This window comes from Myotis myotis, unplaced genomic scaffold, assembly GCF_014108235.1.
Source record: "Myotis myotis isolate mMyoMyo1 unplaced genomic scaffold, mMyoMyo1.p scaffold_m19_p_19, whole genome shotgun sequence".
NCBI classification, from domain to species: domain Eukaryota; kingdom Metazoa; phylum Chordata; class Mammalia; order Chiroptera; family Vespertilionidae; genus Myotis; species Myotis myotis.
Genome location: NW_023416323.1, coordinates 12038737 through 12061036, shown reverse-complemented (window position 1 = coordinate 12061036; position 22300 = coordinate 12038737). Strand labels below are relative to the sequence as shown.

The window sequence follows — 22300 nt, the reverse complement described above, 5'->3', positions numbered from 1 at the left end:
GGATGTGCCCACAACCCAGGTACATGCCCTTGACCGGAATCGAACCTGGGACCCTTCAGTCCGCAAGCCGACGCTCTATCCACTGAGCCAAACCAGTTTCGGCTTAACAAGCTTCTTAAACTACCCTGTTCTTTTTCTTTTCTAAATTATATTTTTCCCCTCACCCAGTCTTATAGCCTTCAGTGGTCCCAAGTTTCCATATCTATTTTTATCTGTTGCCAAAGTAAATGTTATTGGCTTCATTGCTTTATATAGATGTTTACTTTTAAATAAAACAATGTGAAGTCGTTTCAGAAAGATGCCATAATCACAGGACAATATTTTAAAAATCTATTGAGAATAAAAATCAAGCTAATGCTAAACATAATCTCTCTTACTGTAGATATTTTGAAACAGTTGTAGTTACTGTTACTCATTGATTTAAAATAACTTAATTTTTAAGCATTCTAAAGATTTGTTGTAGATTAATTAGAAATATAGTAAGCATAAGGAAAAAATTAAAATGCCCACAATCTCTACCCAGAAATAACAAATATTTGTATTTTGATGTACATGCTTCCAGACTTTTTTGTAGGTTAATTTAAGTGTATATTTGTGTGTATGTGTATTAGTTTGTTATTTTAGTTATTAATCTTTTTAAGCATTAGTTTCCTAAACTATAAAATGGGACTTTACTGGTAACTAACAGGCTTACTATGAGGATTAATTTTTTTAAATATATACAGTGCCATTAGTATCATAGTACCTAGCACATAGAACATGATCAGTAAATGTTAGCTATCTTATGAATAGCCAACTTTAACCTTAATATGGAAGCACCAGAAGAATTCTTATTAAATCATAAATAAGGATGCCTATCATCATTGCTATTCAGCATTGTTCTGGAATTTTTAGCTAAATCTGGAACACATGAAAAAGAAATGAGGCATAGTTATTAAAATTAGCATTATTTGTCAGTGCTATGACTTACTACTTGGAATTAAGAATTCATTAAATAACCTAGAACTAATAAAGGGCTTAAATTAGAAGGAAAAGATAAAGTAATGCACAAAAATCAATCATTGTTCTAAAACCTTACCTACTAATTATGTAATGGGGATAAAAGATGAAGTTCACAATAATGAGTAAATATGTAAAAAATACATACTAAGAAATAAGACCGCCCTAGCTGATTTGGCTCTCTGTGTAGAGTGTTGGCCTGTGGACTGAAGGATCCCAGGTTCAGTTCCGGTCAAGGGCACATGCCTGGGTTGCAAGCTTTGTCCCCAGTGGGGGATGTGCAAGAGGCAGCTAATCAATGATTCTCTCTCATCATTGATGTTTCTATCTCTATCTCCTGCTCCCTTCCTCTCTGAAATCAATAAAATATATATTTTTTTTAAAAAAAAAAAGAAAGGGAAAAAAAAGAAATAAGACCAATTTCTATGTTGAAAACAAAATATAATAGAGCAGTGGTTCTCAACCTTCCTAATGCCGTGACCCTTTAATACAATTCCTCATGTTGTGGTGACCCCCAATTTCATTGTTATAAATTGAACATAATTAAAGCATAGTGATTAATCACAAAAACAATATGTAATTATATATGTGTTTTCCGATGGTCTTAGGCGACCTCTGTGAAAGGGTCATTCGACCCCCAAAGGGGTTGCGACCCACAGGTTGAGAACCGCTGTAATAGAGGGATCTAATAACAATGCAATTAGAGAATTATTTTATTCCTAGACACAGAGATAAAGTATTGGGAAGGCTTTACTTGTCATATTAATTAAGTTTATTGTAATTTCAATAAGTCTAAGTGGAATGGTATGAGAACTTAATAAAACAGATACACATACTATCTTAAAAATAAATGTGGAAGTATAGACATATCTAAAAAATAAAAAGCAGTGAAATAGGGCTTTCCTACTCAATAATCTATTCATAAAATAAAACAGTGCAGGAATAAATTAAGAGATGAATGGAATAAAAATCAGGAACACATCCAAGTATAAATACGTAATTAGTATATGATTGAGATATTATTTTTAAATTAGAAAAAGGGAAGCTGTTTAATAAATGATATTGGGACAGACAACTGCCTGATCATTTGGGGAAAATAACTAGATTCCTACTCTCTTACTTAGGACTAAATTAAATTTTAAATACAAATTTTTTAAAGTACGTATCTATATATATAAAAGCCGAAGTGACTATTACCAGTCAACCGGTCGCTATGACGTGCACTGACCACCAGGGGGCAGACACTCAGTACAGGAGCTGCCCCTCGGTGGTCGGTGTGCTCCAGCAGCGGGAGCACTGCTCAGCTGACTGATGGGCACCAGACGCTGGGCTCACAGCTGGCAAGCACAGCTGTGGTGGCATGAGCTTTTCCTGCCTCCGCTGCAGCACTACCAAGCAATGGCGGCAGGCACAGCGGGAACAGGATGAGCAGGAGCAGCACAGCACCTGGCCCGGGCTCGGGCTCCTCCCTGGCCACCTGCCCCTTCACACAGTATTACATCCCTACAGGGATCAGGTTGAAACCAGCAGTCCGACATCCACTGAGAGGGCACAGGCCAGGCTGATGGACCCCACCATCCGTGCACTGGGCCTCTAGTTTATTGTAAGAAAGAGATATATTTATATAAAGAATGACAGCCCTGGCTGGTGTGGCTTAGTCAAGGGGACGTGCCTGGGTATTTGGTTTGTTCCCCGTCCCCTGGTTGGCGTGAGTGTGGGAGGCAACCAGTCTCTCTCTCTTTCTCCCTCTCTTTCTCTTCCTCTCACTCTCTCTCTCTCTGTTCTTCTCTCCCTCCCTTCCACTCTCTCTGAAAAGCAATGGAAAAATATCCTCTAGTAAGGATTAACAAAACAATAACAAGGCTGAGATGGCCTGGGAATCTGCATTTTTACCACTAATAATTTCTGAATTTTACAAAATTAGAACATCTAGAATTTTAACTGATATCAGTATGTGAAGATGTCTCAAGGGGTGTGTTTTTATTATGCTGAAATGGCTATTGTATGTATTCCTAATAATATGTCTAGTATCACCTGTATTTCTCTATAACAAAATTGCCATCATGGCTAGTAGATTTTAATTACAAAGTATACAACAAATGAGATGTTGTGATTGCTCTATCACTTGTGGTTCTTTAATACTTGTCATAGGGTCTTTTCTCAAAGAAAAACCTGATATAGTAAATTTTATAAACTTAGAAGAATGTAGTATTGTAACATTAACTAAACAATACGATTTTCAAAAAACTTAACACTTATTTTATAAATTAAATCTCTTCAGAAGATCATAAGTAATGACAAAATGTCTTCTGATAGGCCAAAGCTTATATAAACCTCCATGATTTCCCAGAATATACAGTGTTTTTGTTAATGGCAGAGTAAACTTTGGTATTAATGGCTGGAAATGGTACACATTTGCAATTGCCTACTTTAGATAACCATAATCTTGGGGAGTATCCTATATAATAAAAGCCTAATGTGCAAATTGACCAAACGGCAGAACAACCAGTCACTATGACGCGCACTGATCACCAGAGGGCAGATGCTCAACACAGGAGCTGCCCTCAGGCCCCAGGCCAGCCAAGGCCAGCAGGAAGCCACACAGATCAGCCCTGATCGCCGGCCAGGCCTACGGACCCTACCCATGCTTGAATTTCGTGCATTGGGGTTCTAGTTACTAATTGTTCCCTGAAGCATCTAGTGAACAATAACCAATGCTTTGTCAGCATTCACTGGTTCACCAATTGTTGACATTTGCAGCATATATGGGAATTTTTTATTTTTTTAAAATGAGCATAATTTTTTTAAACAAAAAATTTGGTGCAGTATCATGGGATATGAGAGCACCTTGAACAGAGATTTATTGCAAATATAGGAACAAAAAATATGCTGGGAGCACCCGATGTTGCATTCTTCTGTTCATATTGTAACTATATTATGAAGCTCTGACCTCAAAAGGAAAAATGGAATTTGTAAATACAAAATCTATATTAAGTAAAAATTGACAAGAAATGTTTTAAATGGCGAGGAATTATTATCACTACTGTGTAATTACCTGAAGGGTTTATTTGTTGCTGGCCTTTTTGTTGTTAATCCTTACCCGAGGATATTTTTCCATTGCTCTTTTAGAGAGAGTAGAAGAGAGAGGGTAAGACAGAGAAGCATTGATGTGAGACAAACACATTGATTGGTTGCCTCCTGCAGTGCCCTAGCCAGGGCCCAGACCGGGGAGAAGCCTGCAACCAAGGTACATGCCCTTGACCAGAATCGAACCCAGGACATGTTGGTCCGCAGGCTGACGCTCTATCCATTGAGCCAAACCGGCTAGGGCTGTTGCTGGCCTTTTAAGTATTGATGTTTAATTTACCCAAGCCCCTAAAGTATTGAAGAACTTCACTTAACTTTCTAGTTCTTTACTTTATTTATAATAGTAATTTATTGGAGATAATGCCTATAGATATAAAGGTAATCGAAAATATTAAAGCTTCTGGAAATAATGGCCGAAGTATCAATAGAATCTTGTGGTTATGGTTATTGGTATAAACCCACATCTGACCAACAGCATGAACTTTGATAACATTCCTGGGGAATCTTGTACCAGGCAGAAATTTTTGAAAAACTTATTTAACCTTATTTCAATAGGTAGAAATTCAGATAAAATTCCAGAGTATTTTGTTGTTGTTGTTTTTAACTAACCTAGTGATGACCAGCCCACTAAAGATAATCAGTTTTAAACTCTGGTCTAGTAAGTGGAAGAATTCAAATTTGTGCTAAGGATTTGAATTGGTAGAAATAAAATAAGACATTTTTTTAGCATCTAGGTTATTTTGAAATCCCCAAAGGATAGGGTAGTTTCTTATCTTTTGGTTACGTTTTAGGTCGTTCAAGCCCTCAGTTAGATCCTTTGAGAAAAAGCCCTACCATGGAACAAGCAGTACAGACCGCCTCGGCCCACTTACCTGCTCCAGCACCTGTTGGGAGAAGGAGCCCTGTATCAACCAGGCCTTTACCATCTACCAGCCAAAAAGCAATAGAGAATCAAGAGCACAGGCGAGGTAGAACTTGAGCTATTTACTAATTCCTTAATTGACTCATCAACATTTTCCATTCACCTTATTTTCATTAAAAAGATAAACTTTATATGAATGATCCTAGAAGGTTTAAACTGAACTTGATAGAATGTTCATTCTTTCAAATTTGGCTCAAAATAGTGATGGTGGTGGGGGTATAGATTTGGAGGGTTTTTTGTTTTGTTTTCTCATTTCTAACTTAACAGAAATTTTTGATTATGTGTCCTGAGTTAATATGTTATTCTGTATGTCTTATAGCTGATATACACAAAGTTTCAAGACCAGAAAATGAGCAACTCAGAAATGATAGCAAGAGACAAATAGGTAAGTAACTTGAATTTAAAAGCCATATTTTATGCTTCTCAATAGAGACAATATTTGAAATGTGTGGTGAGTAATTGCTTTAAAAAAAATGAATTGTGGCCCCAGCCAGGTTGCTCAGTTGGTTGGAGCATCATCCCTTGCACCAAAAGGATTGCAGGTTTGATTTCCAGTTAGGGCCCATACCTGGTTGTGGGTTTGATCCCCAGTAGGGTTGAGAATAGGAGGCAATCGATCAACATTCTCCCTCTCTCCCTCCCTCCCTCCCTCCCTCCCTCCCTGTCTTTCTTTTTTTCTTTTTCTTTTTTTAAATATATTTTATTGATTTTTTACAGAGAGGAAGGGAGAGGGACAGACAGTTAGAAACATTGATGAGAGAGAAACATCAATCAGCTGCCTCCTGCACACCCCCCAATGGGGATGTGCCCGCAACCAAGGTACATGCCCTTTACCGGAATCGAACCTGGGACCCTTCAGTCCACAAGCTGACGCTCTTATCCACTGAGCCAAACCAGTTAGGGCCCTCCCTGTCTTTCTAAAAATCAATAAAAATAAAAAATATTCTCTGGTAAAGATTTAAAAAAAAAAGAACGGTAAGTGTTGGTAGCTAGCTATAGCATGGGAGTTTCATTGTGGTAGCAGAACAGGTTGTTTTTCTTTTTTTAAAAAAATATATTTTTTATTGATTTTTTACAGAGAGGAAGGGAGAGGGATAGAGGAGTTAGAAACATCGATGAGAGAGAAACATTGATCAGCTGCCTCCTGCACACCCCCTACTGAGGATGTGCCCACAACCAAGGTACATGGCCTTGACCGGAATCGAACCTGGGACCCCTCAGTCCACAGGCCGACGCTTTATCCACTGAGCCAAACCGGTCAGGGCAGGTTGTTTTTCTTTAAATGTTTTTATTGATTTCAGATAGGAAGGGAGAGGGAGGTGAGAGAGAATCATTGATCAGCTGCCTTCCTGCACCCCCACACTGGATCAAGCCTGCAACCCAGGTATATGCCCTGACCAGGAATCAAACCATGACCTCCTCAGTTCAAACACTGAACCACGCCTGCTGGGCAGAACAGTTTTTTCATAATTTTTGGTGTTAGTTATGCAGATCTACCAAGAAATGAGTACATGCAAAAACTGTTGAAATCTGAATGAGATCTGTAATGTAGTTAATTATATTGTGCCAATGTCAATTTTCCTGGTTTTGATAATATACAGTAGGTAACTAAATTGTTAGCTTTGGAGGGGAGGCTGGGTGAGGTAGGACCATTTTTTCAGAGTTTTTGTTGATTTTTGGGGGGGGGGGATCTTGTAAATATTTTAAAATAAAAGTTTTTTTAAGCATCATCACATTTCTGAAATAAAACCTGCTTGATGGTAGGCGACATTGTTGTATGGCTTTCTCTTTTGTATTATCTTTTACTAGAGGCCCGGTGCACAAAAATTTGTGCACTCGGGGGGGCGGGGGGTCCCCTCAGCCTGGCCTGTGCCCTCTCGCAGTCTGGGAACCCCTTGGGAGATAATGACCTGCTGGCTTAGGCCTACTCCCGGGTGGCAGAGGGCAGGCCCAATCCCTAGGTGCTGCCCCTGGTTGGGCTCAGAGCAGGGCTGATTGGGGAGTTGGGGCGGCGCCCCCTGTCATGCAAAGAGCAGGGCGGATTGAGAGGTTGCGATGCCACCCTCAGTCACACTCAGGGTAGGGCCGATTGGGGGGTTGGGGCACCGCCCCCTGTCACACTCAAGACAGAGTCGATGGGGAGGTTGTGGCGCCACACCCTGTCACGCACAGAGCAGGGCCAATCAGGGGGTTGGGGCGCTGCCCCCTGTCACGCACAGAGCAGGGCCCATCAGGGGGTTGGGGAGCTCCCCCCTGTCACTCACAGAGTTGGGTCGATAGGGGAGTTGGCACACTGCCCCCTGTCACAAACAGAGCAGGGCGGATCAGGGGGTTGGGGCGCCACCCTCTATCACCCACAGAGCAGGGATCAGGGGGTTGGGGCGCCGCCACTGTCACACTCAGGGCAGGGCCGATGAGGAGGTTATCGCTCTACCCCATCACACACAGAGCAGGGCCGATCAGGGGGTTGGGGCGCCTTCCCCTGGCACGAACAGAGCAGGGCGGATAGGGAGGTTGTGGCCCCGCCCCCTGTCACACACAGAGCCACAGGGCGATCAGGGGGTTTGGGCGCTGCCCCCTGTCACGCTGATCCCGGTGCCTGGAGGCCTCGTGGCTCCACTGATCCCATGGCTGGGAGGCATATTACCCTTTTACTATATAGGATAGAGGCCTGGTGCATGGGTGGGGGCCGGCTGGTTTGCCCTGAAGGGTGTCCTGGATCATGGTGGGGGTCCCCACTGGGCTGCCTGGCCAGCCTGGATGAGGGGATGATGGCTGTTTGCAGCTGGTCACACACCCTTCAGGGTTGGGGTCCCCACTGGGGTGCCTGGCCAGTCTGGGTGAGGGGCTGAGGGCTGTTTTCAGGCTGGGACTGAAGCTCCCAACTGCTCCTTTTTTTCTTTTTTCTTTTTTTTTTATTCTGGGCCAGCTTTAGCTCTGAGGCTCCAGCTCTTAGGCCTCCGCTCCTGAAAGCAGGTATCTGGTTTGTTTCAGTTCTCGAAACTCTGTATCAACTCCAGCTCTGAGATCCCAGCCCGCTGAAAGCTGGTTTCTGGGGTTTTGTTTAGCATCTGTATTTGTTACAATGTTTGAAACTGCAGGCTCAGAGGCCTGCAGCGGCCTGCAGGGAACGTTGGAGTCCTCCATCACTGAAGCAAGCAAGCCTCATGTTAGTTTCAAGCTGCCTGGCTGCCGGCCGCCATCTTGGCTGACAGTTAATTTGCATATTGCCCTGATTAGCCAATGGGAAAGGTAGCAGTCGTACGCCAATTACCATGTTTCTCTTTTATTAGTGTAGACTAGAGGCCTGGTGCATGGATTCATGCACTGGTGGGGTCCCTCAGCCTGGCCTGCGGGGATCAGGCCAAAACTGGCTCTCCAACATTCCCTGAGGGGCCCTGGATTGCGAGAGGGCATAGGCCAGGCTGAGGGACCCCATGAGTGCACGAATCCATGCTCTAGGCCTCTAGTATGCATATAAGATCTTTGGTTAATCTCTTCCTGCCCTCCCTCCTTGCCTCTGAGATTCATCAGTCTGTTCCATGTTTCCATGCCTGTAGTTTCTGCTCCTACATTGGGCGTCTGCCCCCTGGTGGTCAGTGTGCATCATAGCAGTTTGCCAGTTGCTTAGGCTTTATATATATATGTAGAGAGAGAGAGAGAGATACACTAGAGACCTGGTGCACAAAATTCGTGCACTGGGAGGTGTCCTTCAGCCCGGCCTGCTCCCTCTCACAGTCCAGGACCACTCGCTCCTTATTGCCTGCCTGCTTGCTACTCCTTTGTGCTGCCACGGAAGCGTGAGAGGTTCCTGCCACTGCCGCTGCGCTTGCCAGACATGAGCCCAGCTTCTGGCTGAGTGGCGCTCCCCCTGTGGGAACACACTAACCACCAGGGGGCAGCACCTGCATTGAGCGTCTGCCCCCTGGTGGTCAGTGAACGTCATAGCAACTGGTCATTCTGGTTGTTCCGCCCTAACGATCGCTTAGGCTTTTATTATATAGACTAGAGGCCCAGTGCACAAAAATTTGTGCACTCGGGGGGGGGGGGGCCCTCAGCCCGGCCTGTGCTCTCTCGCAGTCCAGGACCCCTCAGGGGATGACCACCTGCTGGCTTAGGCCCGCTCCCCGGGGGGGATTGGGCCTAAGCTGGCAATCAGACATCCCTCTGGCAGTCCGGCAGCCCTCGGGGGATGTCCACTTGCCAGCAGGGAGCAGGCCTAAACTGCAGTCGAACATCCTTAGCACTGCTGAGGAGGCAGGAGAGGCTCCCACCACCACCGCTGTACTGGCAGCCATCAGCCTGGCTTGTGGTTGAGCAGAGCTCCTCCCATGTGAGAGCTCCCTGACCACCAGAGGGCAGCTCCTGCATTGAGCGTCTGCCCCCTGATGGTCAGTGTGTGTCATAGTGACCAGTCATTCCCAGTCATTCTGCTGTTAGGGTCAGTTTGCATATTACCCTTTTACTATATAGACTAGAGGCCTGGTGCACGGGTGGGGGCCGGCTGGTTTGCCCTGAATGGTGTCCCAGATCAGGGTGGGGGTCCCGCTTGGGTGCCTGGCCAGCCTGGATGAGGGGATGATGGCTGTTTGCAGCTGGTCACACCCCCTTCAGGGTGGGGGTCCCCACTGGGGTGCCTGGCCAGTCTGGGTGAGGGGCTGAGGGCCGTTTTCAGGCTGGCGGGAGACTGAAGCTCCCAACCTCTCCTTTTTTTCTTTTTCTTTCTTTTTTTTTATTCTGGGATTTATTTACCTTCTATGGCTGTCACTGGAGCTGAGAGCCGGCTTTAGCTCTGAGGCTGAGCTCCAGCTCTGAGACCTCGGCTGCTGAAAACAGGTATCTGGGCTTTGTTTAGCTTCTATAATTGAAACACTGTTGCAACTCCAGCTCTGAGGCCCGGCTGGCTGAAAGCAGGTTTCTGGGGTTTGTTTAGCTTCTATAATTGCAACATAGTTACTTAGAGTGCAGCTCAGAGCTGGGCGGCGGCAGGCAGGGAACCTTGGCTTCCTCCATCACTGGAGCAAGCAAGCCTCCTGTTTGCTTCAGCTGCCTGGCTGTCGGCCGCCATCTTGGTTGGCAGTTAATTTGCATATCGCCCTGATTAACCAATGGGAAGCATGTCCGAGGTACAGTTAATTACCATGTTTGTCTATTATTAGATAGGATAGGATAGATGTTTTTGTGTCGGTTTCATACTAGCATTAAAAAAAAAAAAATTTATGTTTTTAAGAAAATTATCTGTACCTTAAAAGTTTGACATTTTCACACTGGCTGATTTGTTTAGTGGTTAGAGTGCTGGCCCTCAGACCAAAGGGTCTCCAGTTCAATTCCCAGTGAAGGGCGTGTACCTCAGTCAAGGGTGTATACCTCCCTATCCGCCCTGCTCTGTTCGTGACAGGGTAAGGCGCCCCAACCCCCGGATCGGCCCTGCTCTGTGCCTGATAGGGGGGAGCTCCCCAACCCCCTGACCGGCCCTACTCTGTGTGTGACAGGGTGTGGCGCCCCAGCCCCCCCATGGGCCCTGCTCTGTGTGTGACAGGGTATGGAGCCCCAACGCCCCTGATGGGCCCTGCTATGTGCGTTGCCCGGAGCCGGTCCATCCTTGCTGTTTCAAAGGACCTGGCATATATGGCATACTGTTCTTAATATGTTTGCTCACCTTCATGGCACTATGTGTTTTAACCAAGGTCTCTGAGAAAGGTTGTTTCCCCAGGTAGGGATTTTCCCCTGAAGTTAGGGAGGGAATAAAACCCCTCAACTAAGTGCCAGGCGGGTAATTAATCACTTTAACTACGAACAATCATGCTTAAGCTACATAATCTTTACTCCCTGGAATGGAGATAAGAAACGCCCTAACCTTTGTAATAGAGATTGATAGGATTGAATCAACTGGTATAAATACAGATGTAACAAGACAGCAAGACTCAGAACTTAGAATACAGAGCTTAGAACACAGAACTAAGAAGACAGAACCTACAGACAGAAGAACTTCGCTGGAGAGAACATGGCAAAAGATCCTGGACTGAACCTGACCACAGAAATTGGCAAGAGAACCTGACTAGAACCTGGTGACTGAACCTGGCTGGAGAACCTACCGAGGGAACATGGCTACAGAACCTGGCTGGAGAACCTGGAGAACCTAGCAAGAGAACATGGACACAGAACCTGGCTGGAGATCCGAACCAGAACTTCGCTGGAGATCCAGACCAGAACTTGGCTGGAGATCCTGGCTAGAGATCCTGGCTAGGCTGCTGATCAACTGAACGCTATCTCCGTGTCATTCCTTCTTCGCCAACTCCATCCACACCTTTGGGGACCCCTGGACCTGCTGGGGCAGGACCCCAGCAGTGCGTGACAGGGGGCAGCGCCCCAACCCCCTGATCGTCCCTGCTCTGTGCATGATGGGGTGGTGCCACAACCTCCCCATTGACCCTGCCTTGAGTGTGACGGGGGCGGCGCCCCAATCCCCCTATTGGCCGTACTCTGAGCGTGACTGGGAGTGGCATCGCAACCTCCCAATCCTCCCTGCTCTGTGCATGACGGGGTGGCGCCCCAACTCCCCAATTGGCCCTGCTCTGAGCCCGACCAGGGGCTGCACCTAGGGATTGGGCCTGCCCTCTGCCACCCGGGAGTGGGCCTAAGCCATCAGGTTGTTATCTCCCAAGGGGTCCCAGACTGTGAGAGGGCACAAGTGGGGCTGAGGGACACCCCCCCACCCGCCAGTGCACAAAAATTTGTGCACCGGGCCTCTAGTTATAGTATAGAGAAAGACTAGGTATAGGAAGCCTTGAATAATATGGAGCCACTTAGAGGAAAAACAGTAAAGATGGAGTAGGAAGTGTTTGGAATGGTTGACACCTGGTGCTTCTTGTCTTTTGTGCTATTTATGATGTGGCAATAACATCTCCACCTTGCAGTTTGTTCTAATTCGTGTTTATTTATTTTTCTTACTGTAAATCTTGTTCCCTCTGATCCTTTCCATAAAAGGCGTCCTAATTTTTTTTTTGATGTATTTTTATTGATTTCAGAGAGGAAGGAAGAGCGAGAGATAGAAACATCAATGATGAGAGAGAATCATTGATCGGCTGCCTCCTGCAAGCCCCCCATTGGGGGTCGGCCCACAACCGGGGTACGTACCCTTGACCAGAATCGAACCTGGGACCTTTCAGTTCGCAGGTCGATACTCTATCCACTGAGCCAAACTGGCTAGGGCGGCTTCCTAAATTTTGAGAATCCACAATGTATTTGGTACTCTGTAGGTATCCTATATAATAAAAGCCTAATATGCTAATTGTCTGGTCGTCCAGTCGTCTGTTCAACCAATCAAAGCGTAATATGCTAATGATATGCTAAGGCCACTCAACCACTTGCTATGACATTCACTGATCACCAGAGGGCAGATAGTCAACAAGTAGATTAGCTTGCTGCTGGGGTCCCGCCAATTGGGACTGAGCGGGAGGGGCCAGACACACCCTGGAGCCTTCCCACATCGCTCCCTGGCCCGATCGTGCACTAGTGGGGTCCCTCGGCCTGGCCTGCACCCTCTTGCAATCCGGAACCCCTCGGGGGATGTTGGAGAGCTGGTTTTGGCCTGGCAGCGGAACGACCAGTTGCTATGATTGATGCGCACTGAACACCAGGGCGCAGGCACTCAACACAGGAGCTGCCCCCTGGTGGTCAGTGTGCTCCCATAGGAGGAGCACTGCTCAGCCAGAAGCCAGGCTCACAGCTGGCTAGCGCAGGGGCAGTGGCCTCTCCCGCCTCTGTGGCAACGCTAAGGATGTCCTAAGTCCGTGGTCAGCAAACTGCGGCTCGCGAGCCACATGTGGCTCTTTGGCCCCTTGAGTGTGGCTCTTCCACAAAATACCACGTGCGGGCACGCACAAACAGTGCAATTGAAACTTTGTGGCCCATGCACAGAAGTCAGTATTTTGTGGAAGAGCCACACTCGAGGGGCCAAAGAGCTGCATGTGGCTCGCGAGCCGCAGTTTGCCAGCCACTGTCCTCAACCATCAGTTGGACATCCCCTGAGGACTCCCAGACTGCAAGAGGACACAGGTTGGGCTGAGGGACCCATCCCTTCCCCCAATGCATGATTTTCATGCACCAGGCCTCTAGTAAGGAATATAAATAAGCAAAACATAGTCCCTGCCCTCAAGGAGTATACAGTAATTTAGTACCAACATCTCCCAAATTTTTGATTGTGCACTCTCTCACCTATATATATGAGTGTGGACCTCATAAATATAATTTCATGTGTGCTGTTTATAAATTTCATGTGTGCTATATATTAAATGTTAGTGAAACTTCATTTCTTTTTTATATAAAAATATAATAATGTATAGAGACTTATAAGCATTTCTGTTGTTAACCATTCAGTATAAAAATCATAATGATGTCATCTCTCTTAAACCAGCTTATTTTTTTTCCTTATTAACATAGTTCCAGGTGCTCCTTCAGCTCCAAGGAGAGGGCGTGGGTGTCATCGAGGTGGCAGGGGAAGATTTGGTATTCGACGAGATGGTCCTATGAAATTTGAGAAAGACTTTGACTTTGAAAGTGCAAATGCACAATTTAACAAGGAGGAAATTGACAGAGAGTTTCATAATAAACTTAAATTGAAAGGTGAATTTTTATTTTTCTACTCAGAAAATACTCTTATTTAACTTGTGAATCGATTTTTAGTACAAGTGTTGACTTTTATGGTATGTGCTTGTTTTTCAGTGGAAGATAAACTTGAGAAACAGGAGAAGCCTATAAATGGTGAAGATAAAGGAGACTCAGGAGTTGATACTCTAAACAGTGAAGGAAATGCAGATGAAGAAGATCCACTTGGACCTAATTGCTATTATGACAAAACTAAATCCTTCTTTGATAATATTTCTTGTGATGATAATAGGTACTGTCTTTTAAGCTGTTCTTAAGCTTTTAGGAGATTGATGTGTGAAATTATTTCTTTTTTCTTTTTTTTATGATTTCTTATAATTTCACAAAGTTTAATGAATACTTAAAAATATCTGCCCTGGCTGGTGTGTTCCATGGTTAGAGCATTGGTACACACACTGAAGGGTCGAGGGTTCGATTCCCTGACAAGGTCAAGGGCTCCTACCTGGGTTGAGGTTTCTGTGCAGGAGGCAGCCATTCGTGTATCCCCCATTCTCTTCTCTTTCCCTACTTCTCTCTCCTTTCCACTCTCTCTGAAAAGCTATGGAAAAAATATATCCTCAGGGGAGGAGGATCAAAAAAATAAAACAAAAATATCTAATGACAGCAAATTTTTTTTTTAAATATATTTTATTGATTTTTTACAGAGGAAGGGAGAGAGATAGAGAGTTAGAAACATCGATGAGAGAGAAACATCGATCAGCTGCCTCCTGCACATCTCCCACTGGGGATACGCCTGCAACCCAGGTACATGCCCTTGACCGGAATCGAACCTGGGACCTTTCAGTCCGCAGGCCGACGCTCTATCCACTGAGCCAAACCAGTTTCGGCAACAGCAAATTTTTGATGTTTTATTTTCCTAAAAGAAAGTAAGTGCACAAAAATTAAAATTAGTAATTAAAACAGAAGCTTTCATCAATAAAAAGGAAACAACAACAAAAACAGAAGCTTTCATCTAAGTAAGACCTTTTACTTTACCCTTTACAGTATAGTTCAAATAAAGCAGGACCAAAGTACTAATGTTACTTTGAAGTTTGAGGATATAGTAAAACTCTGCCACATTTAAGTAAATGTCGATCCAGAAAATTGTCAGGTTAAAGGACCTAGCATAACAAGCTAAAAGAGTTCCAAGGATTCTGCTGATCAATCCAAATTGTCCTCCAGGCTGTGGTTTAGTGCCACCTGGTGGCCATTGTTTAAACAGGAATAGGGATGATTCAGCCGTGTTTGGGCTCTAGAATAGAAGCAGCAACAGCAGCAATTCAGACACTTGCCTCAGGCATCAGGTCCAGGATCATACTGGGAACTCAGGGACCTACCCTCCTGCTCCCACTTTCCTGAGACAGGGTTTCCTTTTCCGGCTTTACTTTCTCTTCCACTGGGGCTGAGTGGGGGTTGGAGTTAATTGCCAATCCCACTATATCTGAAGTCCCATTATATTGGTGCTGTTACCATGTTTATTTTATTAACTGTATTTGCAAGAATCTAATACCAGTTATATTTTCACATGAAATTTAACAGAATATTAAAGGAACAAGAACAGTTTGTGATGGCTTTTATAATAAGATGCTTATTCTTACTTGATCTTTAGGAATTGCTTTGCCTTAATTTGGGAATTAGTGTTACATAGTTTTGCTTGAAAAATGTTCTTTAAAACCTGATATACACTAAAGATTATTTGTGCTTAAAATAGAGAACGGAGACCAACCTGGGCTGAAGAAAGAAGATTAAATGCTGAAACATTTGGAATCCCACTTCGACCAAACCGTGGCCGTGGGGGATACAGAGGCAGAGGAGGTCTTGGTTTCCGTGGTGGCCGAGGGCGTGGTGGTGGTAGAGGTGGTACGTTCACCACCCCTCGAGGATTTCGTGGTGGATTCAGAGGAGGTCGTGGGGGCAGGGAATTTGCAGATTTTGAATATAGAGTAAGTATTATATGTTTTTCATAAAACTGCATGCCAAGCATCATGCATTTTAATGAAACTCAAAATGTTCTTACTTTTATCCTATTTTGGGTGAATATTTTTAGGGCATTTGTATAACTTTCATTTTTACCTGATTAGGATATTTATATAATTTTAATGAGTAGTAACTTGGCTAATAAGTCTTTTTTGTCTTTTTATTATAGAACTATAGTTTTAGATTTTACAGATTGGTAAAATTTCCCCAAAAAAGCTATTAGAGACTGACTTAGGATTATTTCTTCTTTTTTTTCTTTTTTTTTTTTATTCTTTTAAGATTATATTTTGTTGGAAGCACAGAAGATCACTTAAGGCATTATCCACAAAAGTATTATAGCATACCATCTTTATTTGAGATAACAAAGTATGCTTTAACACTAAAAGAGTCTAGGAAGGACATACTTCACAATGGAAGTATGTTTAATAACAGCTAACATTTATATAGTGTTTTGCATGTATATATCAAACTCACTTAAACCTCACAGCAACTCTGTGGTGTAGATTATCTTTTTAATCCACAATTTACAAATAAAAAAATAGGTATAAAGATATTAAATAACTTGTCTGAAGTCAGCTAGTAAGGGATGATGCTGGGTCTTGAACCTAGTAAATTTGTTCCTGAGTCAGTGCTCTTAATTTAGTTTTGTGAAAAACGCAACCGCATATTCCTTGGTTTTCTTATTTTGCCATGGTCTTGAAAATCTCATGATATTGACATGACATACAGGAACTGCTCCTAGAAAATTGTATAGATCTCTATAGTATGTTTATATGTACTATTATTTAAAGGAGTCTGTCACTATCCTAGTTTATTGATTTTTAGGGATAGCAGAGAGGAAGGTATATAAACAGAAAGGATCAAAATCCCATTGTAACTGACCGTTGTTGAGATCCTTCTGAAGGTTCTGTGTTAGTGGCTTTGGGATCTGATCTGTTAATTTTTTATTTATTTTGTATTGATTTATTTGAGAGAGAGACATCAGTTTGTTGTACCTTTTACTTATGCATGCATTGGTTGATTCTTGTATGAACCCTCACCGTAGATCGAACCCGCAACCTTGGCATATGGGGACAACGCTCTAACTAACTGAGCTAGCCAGCCAGGGCTGGTCTATTAATTTTGATGCCTTTGATATTGTCTCATCAAAGCCAAGACTGCTGAAAATTAGCCTCATCATTAGCTCTGGCTATTCAGCCATGGTGGCCTAATGGAGCTGCAGCACATCTGACGCAAAATTGCCATTCCAGCTAGAAAACTATATCTTAGAAACTTACTGCTCTTGCCCGTAACATTTTGCTTACAGAATTCAGTAGCCTTTTCACAAATATTTGCTCTTAATTCCTCTGCAATACTCGACACCCAACTTGAAGTGTTTTTTTTCTTTTTTTTTTAATACATTTACTGATTTCAGAGAGGAAGGGAGAGGGAGAGAGAGTTAGAAACATCAATGATGAGAGAGAATCATTGATCAGCTGCCTCCTGCACGTGCCCTACGGAGGGACCAAGCCCGAAACGCAAACATGTGCCCTGACAGGGAATTGAACTGTGACCTCTTGATTCATAGGTCGATTCTCAACCTCTGAGCCACACTGGCTGGGCAGAGTCTTTTATTCTTATTTGTTTGTTTTTTATACACAAGGTTTTTTTTTAAATAAAGCAACACATGTTTCTCAACACAGCCTATAAGATGCTTCATGATCTTCTCCAGGTTAGAAGTCTAGAACTACCTCTAGTTCTTTTTGCCAGTGGGACTCTGCTTCTCTCCATTCACCCTGACACAGATATGTGGGCTTTCTTGCTCTTGTTTAGGGACAAGCTTAATCCTATCTCAGGACCTTTTTTAATCCATTCCTTCTGCCTGGAACATTCGGTTTGCTGCTACTTGAAAGCATTCATGCTTCTGTTTGCACTCTTGCATATGCTAAAGCATGCCCAAGTGCGCTCTTTCTCCCACTCTGCCCCCCTTCCCTCTTCCTTCTCTGACTTTCCCTTTCCCCTTCCCTTTTCCAGCTTGTCGGAGCAAAGTTTCTCATCAGTTTTTCAGTTTGGACCTCATATGCTTCCATCTGCATTGCTCTACCTTCACCTGCTTTGTGCCTGTGATCAACTTAAACTTAACCTTCCTCAGAAAGACCTCATCATCCTCTTGCCTTCCCATTATTTCAGCTTTGCCTCTTCCTAGTGTTTGATTGGCTAATAATATACCATTCCCTCCCTCCCTTCCTTCCTTTCCTTCTTTCTTTCTTTCTTTCTTTCTTTTTTTTCTTTTTCATTAATCCTCACCTGAGGATTTTTTCCCATTGATCTTTAGAGAGAGTGGAAGGGATAGGGAGCGACAGAGAGAGAAACATCGATGCGAGAGGCACAGCAATTAGTTGCCTCCTGCACGTGCTCCTGCCAGGGTCGTGGTTCGAGCCTGCAACCAATGTATGTGCCCTTGACCGGAATTAAACCCATGACCCTTCGATCCTCAGGCCAACGCTCTAACCACTGAGCTTAACTGGCCAAACCTGCCATTCTTTTGTCCCCAGGAGCGTGGAGGTATTCATGATCATGGCCCATTTTCAAATCACCACATTCATTCCTTTGACATGTCCCTGCCAACTACCATAATAACCTACTGATTGGTCTTCAGACCTTCAGTCTTTCTTTACCTCACTTTAGGCATATCAGCTACCTGTTGAAGAACTTAGGACAACTCCTTGTTGAAGACTATATTGAGTCAGCTTGGTTTGAGAAAAAGTGCATTTAAATTAGACTGTGGTCCCAGTGAGAATTTTATTGCTAGTATGATCTCAATTGAGTCATTAAACCTTTTAGTCACTCAGTTTTGACATTTGTGGAAAGAGTTGCACAGTCTTATCTCAGATACACCTTTACAGATCATTAAAGTCTCAGTTGGAAAGCGTCTGAGAGGTCTGACCTACCTAGCCAAACCTCTTTGGTAGCTGGGACCTTACTTTTCCTGAGACCATTATCCCACCCCAGGGATATCTAGTTATTTGGATTTCACAGATATTAGTATACATACAATTTGAGTGAAAATCTTTTTCCTATATCTTCAAATGATTAGTTTAACTCTGTCCTTTGTAAATACACAGAGTATATTTACTCTACATAATTTTTTAGATATTTGAAAACATAGCTGTCTTGTTGTCTGTGTAAAGACTGGACTGTTATTTTACTTTATCTAAACTGAATAATCACTGTGTGCATGATATATGCACTTATTAATGCAAATATTTTCTTAACTGTCTCACTATTCAGGCATTTTGATCCTTTAGTTAAAACCCTTTCATAGACAGGGTGGAGCAGAAGTAGGTTTACAGTTGTACGTACATACGCAAAACATAGCCTTGATTCTTGTATTATTATTAATTGTAATAGAGGCCCGGTGCACAAAAATTTGTGCACTGGCAGGGGGTAGGGTGTCCCTCAGCCCCACTTGTGCCCTCTCACAGTCTGGGACCCTCTCCGGAGATAACGACCTGCTGGCTTAGGCCCGCTCCCGGGTGGCAGAGGGCAGGCCCAATCCCTAGGTGCAGCCCCTGGTCGGGCTCAGAGCAGGGCTGATTGGGGAGTTGGGGCACCGCCCCCTGTCACACTCAAGGCAGGATCAATGGGGAGGTTGCGGCGCCACCCCCTGTCACGCACAGAGCAGGGCCAATCAGGGGGTTGGGGAGCTCCCCCCCGTCATGCACAGAGTAGGGCCGATACGGGAGTGGGGCACCGCCCCCTGTCACACACAGAGCAGGGCGGATCAGGAGGTTGGGGCGCCACCCCCTGTCACACTCAGGGCAGGGTCAATGGGGAGGTTGTTGCGGTTCCACCCCATCACACACAGAGCAGGGCCCGTGGGGGGGTTGGGGCTCCGCACCCTGTCACACAGAGCAGGGCCAATCAGGGGTTTGGGGAGCTCCCCCCTATCAGGCACAGAGCAGGGCCGATCCGGGGGTTGGGGCACCTTCCCCTGTCATGAACAGAGCAGGGCGGCTAGAGAGGTTGTGGCCCTGCCCCCTGTCACACACAGCCACAGGGCAATCGGGGTTTGGGCGCTGCCCCCTGTCACACTGCTCCAGGGGTCAGGAAGCCTCACTGCTCAGCTGATCCCGGTGCTGGGAGGCTCCACTGATCCCAGGCCGGGAGGCCTCGCGGCTCCGCTGATCCCGGTGGTGGGAGGCATATTACCCTTTTACTATATAGGATAGAGGCCTGGTGCATGGGTGGGGGCCGGCTGGTTTGCCCTGAAGGGTGTCCCGGATCAGGGTGGGGTCCCGCTTGGGTACCTAGCCAGCCTGGATGAGGGGATGATGGCTGTTTGCAGCTGGTCACACCCCCTTCAGGGTGGGGTCCCCCCTGGGGTGCCTGGCCAGTCTGGGTGAGGAGTTGAGGGCCGTTTTCAGGCTGGCGGGCGACTGAAGCTCCCAACCTCTCCTTTTTTTCTTTTTCTTTTTTATTCTGGGATTTATTTACCTTCTGTGGCTGTCACTGGAACTGAGAGCCGGCTTTAGCTCTGAGGCTCGGCTCCAGCTCTGAGACCTCGGCTGCTGAAAGCAGGTATCTGGGCTTTGTTTAGCTTCTATAATTGCAACATAGTTGCTTAGAGTGCAGCTCAGAGGCCGGCAGCGGCAGGCGGGGAACCTTGGCTTCCTCCATCACTGGAGCAAGCAAGCCTCCTGTTTGCTTCAGCTGCCTGGCTGCCGGCCACCATCTTGGTTGGCAGATAGTTTGCATATCACCCTGATTAGCCAATGGGAAGCATGTCGGAGGTACGGTTAAGTACCATGTTTGTCTATTATTAGATAGGATTATTTTCCATATGAACAACTATAAACCTACTTTTGCCCCACCCTGTATATTGCAGTATTAGAATGCATTGTAGAAGTTGTCTACATGAGTCTTTATCTGCATTAGTGTGTTTCTGACAAAAACTGCTTGAGTGTTTCAAGAAGTGACAGATTCACTGGACCCTGAGGCATTGCCTTGGTGGTTAAAAAGTTCTAATGTGACATTGCACTGCCTCCTCTTACTGAGGGTCCCATTTGACATACCCAGCCCCATTTCTTATTACCCTTTAACTTATCTGGTTTAAGCAAGTTCACTCATAGTCACATTGTTTTTGATTCAGACTCTGACCTCATTCATTCATTGACCAGATCTAGGTACAAACTAATATATAAAGCCAAAACTCCCTCTCTTTGACTTCTAGCCCAATTTTCCTTAAGGATAATGTTAGAAACATAAACTTGTGTTGAGTTTGGTCCTATGGCGCTTTCTTCCCCTTTTTTGCGGGGGGGGGGGGGGGGGGAGGTTGGCGCTGAGGGGAGGGAGTTAGGCCAGGGATAATAAGAGGACAGCCAGCTCCTGGTTTATATGCTGCTGCTAGGACATTAAGCCACCAGGATGGATGAGACAGATTGCCTCCCATTTGAGTATGTGTTTCTTCAGGGAGCATCCAGAGATAATGGGGTATCCCAAATGACTCAGTATGGTTCTCTCTCCCTTTCACACTTTTTCCTCTCTGTCCCTCTTTCCATCTCTGTCTTTCCCTCTTTCCATCTCTCCTCTTTCTTGCTTATTTTTCCTTTCAGAAAACCACAGCTTTTGGGCTCTTACAGGTCTGGATTAATCAGATAGCTTTCTGAAAGATTTTTTAAAAATCGGAACATGTAAAGGTTGGCTATGGTGGGGGTGGCAGGATCATCTTCCTCGTAGTTCTTTCTGCACCAACTTATACCATGCCATGTGTAATCTACTTTAACAACATTGTACAAATGCTTTGGTGTTGTATGCACAGATAAAGTTAGTCTTTAACATAGGGAATGTATATTTCTAACAGGATGACAATCAGCAGTATAAGCCAGATACATAGTAGCAACTAGTTCTGAGGAAAATGGAAGCCCCTGGCTCTGATACTGTGTGTGTACAAGACTTTAGTTTAAGATTACTCTCACTGGAAAGTTAGAGGCCCCTTGAGGTGTTTACTGTTTTTTCCCTAGTTGCTTATTTAAACTTCCCAGTCAATTCTCAGATTTTCAGAAACTTATTTCAAATTTAAAAGTTATCTTTTAAAATGAATTTCTAAATCATTTGCTTTCTACTAAGGGAATGACGCTTTGGAAAGAAATGTTATTTTACTATCTGGATATTCTATTACTTAGTAAAGACATCAAAGACTTAGAGATTTTATTAATCTTTTTCCAAAGTACATCGTTGGTTGTACTTGATGAATTTGACTAGTAGTAGTATATTGAAGGTTTAAGTCCTATCATTATTTTTAAAGGTAATTAGGATAGCAATCAAAGATAGCGGGGTATACCTGTATCTTGGGGGGGGGGGGGGTGGCTTCTTGCTGGGACTAGCCTACAACACCACTACTTTAACTAGAGCCTGGCTGGTGTGGCTCAACACCAAGAGATTACCAGTTCACGCCCTGACCGGTTTGGCTCAGTGGATAGTGCGTCGGCCTGCAGACTCAAGGGTCCCAGGTTCGATTCCGGTCAAGTGCATGTACCTTGTTTGCGGGCACATAACCCAGTAGGGAGTGTGCAGGAGGCAGCTAATTGATATTTCTCTCTCATTGATGTTTCTAGCTCTCTATCCCTCTCCCTCTCCCTTCCTCTCTGTAAAAAATCAATAAAATTTTTTTTTTAAAAAAAAAGAGTT

General features: G+C 44.5%; 1 protein-coding gene across 5 annotated transcripts in view; it reads left to right on the top strand.

Annotated features, from left to right (window-relative positions):
* Nucleotides 1-22300, top strand: part of LSM14A (LSM14A mRNA processing body assembly factor) — a 145719-nt gene that overhangs the window by 46932 nt on the left and 76487 nt on the right. For 4 of the 5 annotated variants that reach the window (XM_036345996.1, XM_036345998.1, XM_036345997.1 and 1 more), the window contains exons 5-9: nt 4878-5054; nt 5328-5393; nt 13451-13633; nt 13733-13907; nt 15366-15597. In XM_036345996.1, coding sequence (XP_036201889.1) covers nt 4878-5054; nt 5328-5393; nt 13451-13633; nt 13733-13907; nt 15366-15597 — 833 coding nt within the window. The remainder of the gene's footprint in view (nt 1-4877; nt 5055-5327; nt 5394-13450; nt 13634-13732; nt 13908-15365; nt 15598-22300) is intronic. The other variant, XM_036345999.1, reaches the window with a different exon arrangement.